The sequence below is a fragment of the Salmo trutta genome, chromosome 14 (assembly GCF_901001165.1).
Source record: "Salmo trutta chromosome 14, fSalTru1.1, whole genome shotgun sequence".
Taxonomy (NCBI): domain Eukaryota; kingdom Metazoa; phylum Chordata; class Actinopteri; order Salmoniformes; family Salmonidae; genus Salmo; species Salmo trutta.
In genome coordinates, this window is record NC_042970.1 from 47,459,633 (window position 1) to 47,466,475 (window position 6,843).

The following is a 6,843-nucleotide window of genomic DNA, read 5'->3' on the forward strand; positions in this document are numbered from 1 at the left end:
AATTTAACTACATTTTGCAGTAGCTTGGTGGTAGTTGAACTAAAATCTAATCTAGGTAGTGTTTTCAGTAGTTAACTACATTTTGCAGTAGTTTGGTGGTAGTTGAACTAAAGTCTAATCTAGGTAATGTTTTCAGTAGTTAACTACATTTTGCAGTAGCTTGGTGGTAGTTGAACTAAAGTCTAATCTAGGTAGTGTTTCCAGTAGTCATCAATAAAAGATTGTACTGTGCAGCCGTCTTCATCGACTTGGCCAAGGCTTTCGACTCTTGTCAATCACCGTATTCTTATCGGCAGACTCAACAGCCTTGGTTTCTCAAATGATGGCCTCGCCTGGTTCACCAACTACTTCTCAGACAGAGTTCAGTGTGTCAAATCGGAGGGCCTATTGTCCGGACCTCAGGCAGTCTCTATGGGGGTACCACAGGGTTCAATTCTCGGGCTGACTCTTTTCTCTGTATATATCAACGATGTCGCTCTTGCTGCGGGTGATTCCCTGATCCGCCTCTACTCAGACGACAGCATTCTGTATACATCTGGCCCTTCTTTGGACAATGTGTTAACAAACCTCCAAATGAGCTTCAATGCCATACAACACTCCTTCCGTGGCCTCCAACTGCTCTTAACCGCTAGTAAAACTAAATGCATGCTTTTCAACCATTCGCTGCCCGCACCCGCCCGTTCGACTAGCATCACTACTCTGGGCGGTTCTGACTTAGAATATGTGGACAACTTCAAATACCTAGGTGTCTGGCTAGACTGTAAACTCTCCTTCCAGACTCATATTAAACATCTCCAATCCAAAATGAAATCTAGAATCCGCCTTCTATTTTGCATCAAAGCATCCTTCACTCACGCTGCCAAACATACCCTAGTAAAACTGACTATCCTACCGATCCTCAACTTCGGCGATGTCATTTACAAAATAGCCTCCAATGCTCTACTCAGCAAACTGGATGCAGTCTATCACAGTGCCATCCGTTTTGTCACCAAAGCCCCATATACCACCCACCACTGCGACCTGTATGCTCTAGTCGGCTGGCCCTCGCTACATATTCGTCGCCAGACCCACTGGCTCCAGGTCATCTATCTATAAGTCTGTGCTAGGTAAAGCTCTGCCTTATCTCAGCTCACTGGTCACAATAACAACACCCACCCGTAGCACGTGCTCCAGCAGGTATATCTCACTGGTCATCCCGAAAGCCAACACCTCCTTCGGCTGCCTTTCCTTCCAGTTCTCTGCTGCCAATAACTGGAACGAATTGCAAAAATCGCTGAAGATGGAGACTTATATTTCCCTCACTAACTTTAAACATCAGCTATCTGAGCAGCTAACCGATCGCTGCAGCTGTACATAGCCCATCTGTAAATAGCCCATCCAATCTACCTACCTCATCCCCATATTGATTTTTATTTACTTTTCTGCTCTTTTGCACACCAGTATTTCTACTTTCACATCATCATCTGCACATCTATCACTCCAGTCTTAATTTGCTAACTTGTAATTACTTGCTACTATTGGCCTATTTATTGCCTTACCTCCTCACACCATTTGCACACACTGTATATAGACTTTGTTTTTTCTATTGTGTTATTGACTCTATGCTTGTTTATTCCATGTGTAACTCTGTGTTGTTGTTTGTGTCACACTGCTTTGCTTTATCTTGGCCAGGTCGCAGTTGTAAATGAGAACATGTTCTCAACTAGCCTACCTGGTTAAATAAAGGTGAAAAAAATAAATAAAAAATTGTTAACTACATTTTACAGTAGCTTGGTGGTAGTTGAACTACAGTTTAATCTAGGTAGTGCTTTCAGTAGTTAACTACATTTTAATCTAGGTAGTGCTTTCAGTAGTTAACTACATTTTACAGTAGCTTGGTGGTAGTTGAACTACAGTTTAATCTAGGTAGTGCTTTCAGTAGTTAACTACATTTTAATCTAGGTAGTGCTTTCAGTAGTTAACTACATTTTACAGTAGCTTGGTGGTAGTTGAACTACAGTTTAATCTAGGTAGTGCTTTCCTGGGCAATAATTTATTTTATTCTTCGGCATCAGACCTGCCTAATTCTCACTTGAAACAGTTTTTGTGTTTAATAGGCTAATTTACATATTCTGTTGACATATGACCTGAAAGTGATATGTCTTGAAAGTTGTAGTCTATGACATTTCCGATGTACATACTTTATGAACAATTTTCACGAAATAATTTGGATGTAGTGATCTACTTTTTCAAAGCTACTTCAGTTAAGGAAACTACTCTGAACAAAAATACAAACGCAACATGTAAAGTGTTGGTCCCATGTTTCATGAGCTGAAATAAAAGATCTCCGAAATTTTACATATGCACAAAAAGTTATTTTGCTCAAATTTTGTGCACAAATTTGTTTACATCGCTGTTAGTGAGAATTTCTTATTTGCCAAGATAATCCATCCACCTGAAAGGTGTGGCATATCAAGAAGCTGATTAAACAGCATGATCATTACACAGGTGCACCTTGTGCTAGGGACAATAAAAGGCCACCCTAAAATGTGTAGTTTTGTCACACAACACAATGCCACAGATGTCTCAAGTTTTGAGGGAGTGTGCAATTGGCATGCTGACTGTAGGAATGTCCACCAGAGCTGTTGCCAGAGAATTGAATGTTAATTTCTCTACCAGCGTCATTTTAGAGAATTTGGCAGTTCGTCCTACCGGCCTCACAACCGCAGATCATGTGTATGGCATTGTGTGGGCGAGCGGTTTGCTGATGTCAACGTTGTGAACAGAGTAGCCCATGGTGGCGGTGGGGTTATGGTATGGGCAGGCATAAGCTACCGACAACAAACACAATTGCATTTTATCGATGGCAATTTGAATGCACAAAGATACCGTGACAAAATCCTGAGGCCTATATTTTTTAAGGTATCTGTGACCAACAGATGCACATCTGTATTCCCAGTCATGTGAAATCCATAGATTAGGGCCTAATGAATGTATTAAACTGACTGATTCCCTTATATTAACTGTAACTCAGTAAAACCTTCGAAATTGTTGCATTTATATTTTTGTTCAGTATATATTTTCCTTAATGGTAGCTTTAGTGTAGTTTAACTTCAACTGTGAAGTATTTGGTAGCTTGGTAAACTATATTTTCCGAGTAGCTTCCCCAACAATGTAGATTTCCTGCCACAGTCAATCAATCATGTTTTATGAGTAGTAACTTTTGCAAATTCATCATGTAACTGAAGATATAATGGGAAAACTGTGTTTCAGTACTGCGGTAAATCAGTAATAGATTAGTAAGTAAAGTTCAGAATTTGTTGGCTTCTTTTCAACACATTTAGGAACGTAAAGGGACATTTCAAAACAAAATCTATGTTTGTCAGACTTACAGTCAGGATAAACCTGAGATGGAGTCTTGATGTTGGTCACATAAATGCAGTCTTGGTCTGGGATTCAATACAGTGTCTGGGCCTGGGTTGGCACCCAATGTCTTGGTCTGTTGATCATGGTCAAGACCATGGTTTGTGTCGTCTTTCAACTCAGTGGTCAAGATACACCAGTGAGTGCCATCTCTTGTAAGAGTGGCAACTTAAAATTGCCAGGGAACCTTGTTTTTTTCAATACGGTTGCTTATTTTTCAGGCATTTTAAGAGGGCTGGTCTTAGTCTTGTTTAGTTCACATTTTAACTGTCTTTATCTCATCAAGAAGTTGGGTTTGAGTCTCTAGTGTTGACTCCATTTTTGTGAGAAACTGTGACTTTGTCTGAATCTTAACAGTTTTGAGAAACATTGTCCGATTCTCAAAACAACCAATATTTAAAGGCAAGCACAAGAGATACAGTTGAATCACACCAGTGAATGGTTAAGGTAAGGGTTAGGATAATGTAAAAAACAAAAACACACCTGGATTGGAACTGCCACTGCCAATCACAGATTACCAGTCCTGCATGTTACGCTCACTGCCACCCCCAGCCAACATCCTTGCACGGCATTTCCTGTTTTCACTCACAATGCAAATTCAATATCAAAACTCACTCAACTGTCTTGCAATATTAGAAGAAAATCAATTGCGTTTGTGCTCGCTGCTCACACACCACATTTGAAAACTCACAGGCACCAAAAAGAGATATAGTTGTTTTATTACAAACATATAAGGAATACACTACACAAACGTATATTGATCCAATTACATAGAAAACGCGATCATGATTTAAGTTTAGCCTACATCAAAACAAGATACACAACTAAAGGTTAAAGAGTAGGCCTATTGATACAATCAAACAACAAGCACGAGGTAATCATTCTGTTCTCAGGGGTGTACAGGCTGGGAACTAGGTAGGTGCAAGCCTGAAGACAGCTTAGTAGTAGGAAGGGTTATGGAAGCGTACAACATATTTGGATAAATTAGGCATTCCCTTTCGAACAGTATGGTAAGTAAGCAGCGGTAAGCGAGGCTCACAAACATTTCTTATTGGTTTATTATTTTAAGGTTTTCATTGGAATGGCTGGTATTCAGCAAATTTCCTGTGGAAAGTTCTCCGCCATTTGGTGGAATGTAACCAGACACATGCCATCTAACATGAGACTTCACCAATAACATCAACTCTGTAGGCCACCACTACATAGGTTAGAAAATAAACAGCGTTGGCATGTTTTTCCACTATAGTTGTGTATTGTGTGTGATGTTATGTGTGTGTGTGTGATTTTGAGTGAAACAGGGTTTACATACCCTCACACTTCCATTCATGTGTGTGTGTGTGTGTGTGAGACGTGCGCTGTTTGCACATGTGAGCGTGCGTGTGTTTGTCTCTGGATGGGCTCATCTCTTCTCTTCCACCAGCAGCTGGAGCCTGTCCTCTCCATAGTGAGGGGTACTCTGTCCAGTCTCAATGGCCTCACAGTCATCTGTGAAATACACTAGGTCCTGTGGGGAGGTCAAACAGTCAGACCTAGGCATACACAATATCTTCAGCTGCAGAATGTGGGTGAAAGGATGAGCAAAACTGAGGAAACGTTGGCAGACAATAAACTAAATGAGCAGAAGTAATCACGTTATTTTTTATATTGAATTGAACTCTGGCCTGTAATTCCTTAGCTTGGTTCCAGAAATGCCATCTCGTCAACTCATGTCATTGTCATTATAAGGGTTGGCATGGCAGAACAGATCTGGAAAGAGGCTAGTCATTTCCTGCACCACATACAGAAAAGGCTATGACAGATTTTTATTTTATTTTAATAATATTCTGGCTATGAGAGACAGCATGGTTCATTCTTCTGCATAGCTAAGCACACACATACCCGATAACAGATTCTGTTGATAATTGTGTACAGGTTGTTGACTTTGCGCTTTAACAACACGATCCTGGGTCGCTCTCTGCAGTACCGTGTAGGAAGGTTCTCCACAACATAGAGGAAGTCACGGAGCTTGGTCACGATGCACGAATTCTACAGGGAAATAACAAAGACATTGTATAACCTATAGCTCAATGAATATGATAATATATCGATTCAAAAGTTACACAGAAACAGTTTCAGATACTGGTGTACAACAACTGTTTCATATTCATTTAAATTGATCGGCAAGTTCTATTTTTCAGCTTTGATATCGGCATCCAATCACATTATGGAATGCATCCATCTTCTAATCTACATCAAACATGCATATTGCATCACAAACACATTACAGTTAATGCAATATAACCCAAATGAGACGTCAAATCAGATTCTGGTTCCCTCTGTCGACCTTTTCTTCAATACTGCTATGACGTCCGAGAATCAATATTTTGTTCAGATAAATTACATGGTGTTAAACTTACGTGCACATCCAGAAACATCTTGGGCAGAATCTCCACGCAGGTTTTCTACGGAATAAAACGTCTACATGAGAAAACATTTGGATACATAAGAAAATAACTGTTTTTAATCAAAAAATGATATTGAAATAGCACACCGTGAGATGATAATTGTGTAGTTTTTCCAAAAGGTCCATTATTTCCTTGCTCAAGCCGAGCACTCGGGAGTAGCATGTCGGTGGTGCACAATCTGCTAACCAAATAAAACTAAAGAAACAAAAGAAAGGTGCGAGTCTCATCTTTCTACCCGTTGTTGCATCGGTTAAAAAAAAGGCTTCTTCTGTAGAGGCAACTACGCTTGGGCTTTACAAAACGAGTGTGTTCTTTGTCGAGCAACTTTGCAGTTTGTAGTTGGGAGTGACAAAAAAAGAGAGATGACGACGTCGAAGATCCACTAAGCGCAACATAACTGGAAATGAAAGTTATGACGCGCTCCTATGCATTTTGGAAACGTGAAATTTCTTCCTGGTATCAACATCCTTCAGGATGACAACAAAGTGTATTATCCCATGCTGTAACAATCCACATGTCACTATCAAAATAAATGTAAGCACATGTTGGCAGTGGTGGAAAAAGTACCCAATTGTCATACTTAAGTAAAAGTAAATATACATTATTAGAAAATGACTCAAGTAAAAGTGAAAGTCACCAAGTAAAATACTACTTGAGTAAAAGTATAAGTTTTTGGTTTTACATATACTTTAGTATAAAAATACATGTAGTTGCTAGAATATATACTTAAGTATCAAAAGTAAAAGTATGAATAATAACATTCCTTATATTAAGCAAACCAGATTGCACAATGTTCTTGTTTTTTTCATATATGTAGAGCCAGGGTCATACTCCAACATTCAGACATGTTTAGTGAGTTCACCAAATCAGAGACAGTAGGGATGTTCTCTTGATACGTGCGTGAATTTGACTATTTTCTGTCCTGCTATGCATTCAAAATGTAACGAGTACTTTTGGGTGTCGGGGAAAATGTATGGAGTAAAAGTACATCATTTTC

The 6,843-nt window shown here is 39.5% G+C and overlaps 1 protein-coding gene across 1 annotated transcript; it reads right to left on the reverse strand.

Moving 5' to 3' along the window:
• Positions 1-4,103: 4,103 nt before the first annotated feature.
• On the reverse strand, positions 4,104-6,288 carry LOC115208281 (cytokine-like protein 1). The gene is made up of 4 exons (XM_029776218.1): positions 5,933-6,288; positions 5,799-5,843; positions 5,281-5,427; positions 4,104-4,906 (listed from the first exon to the last, which is right to left on the reverse strand). Exons 1-4 carry the CDS (start codon positions 6,071-6,073, stop codon positions 4,802-4,804), a joined length of 438 nt encoding a protein of 145 aa, XP_029632078.1. The 5' UTR covers positions 6,074-6,288; the 3' UTR covers positions 4,104-4,801.
• Positions 6,289-6,843: the final 555 nt, after the last annotated feature.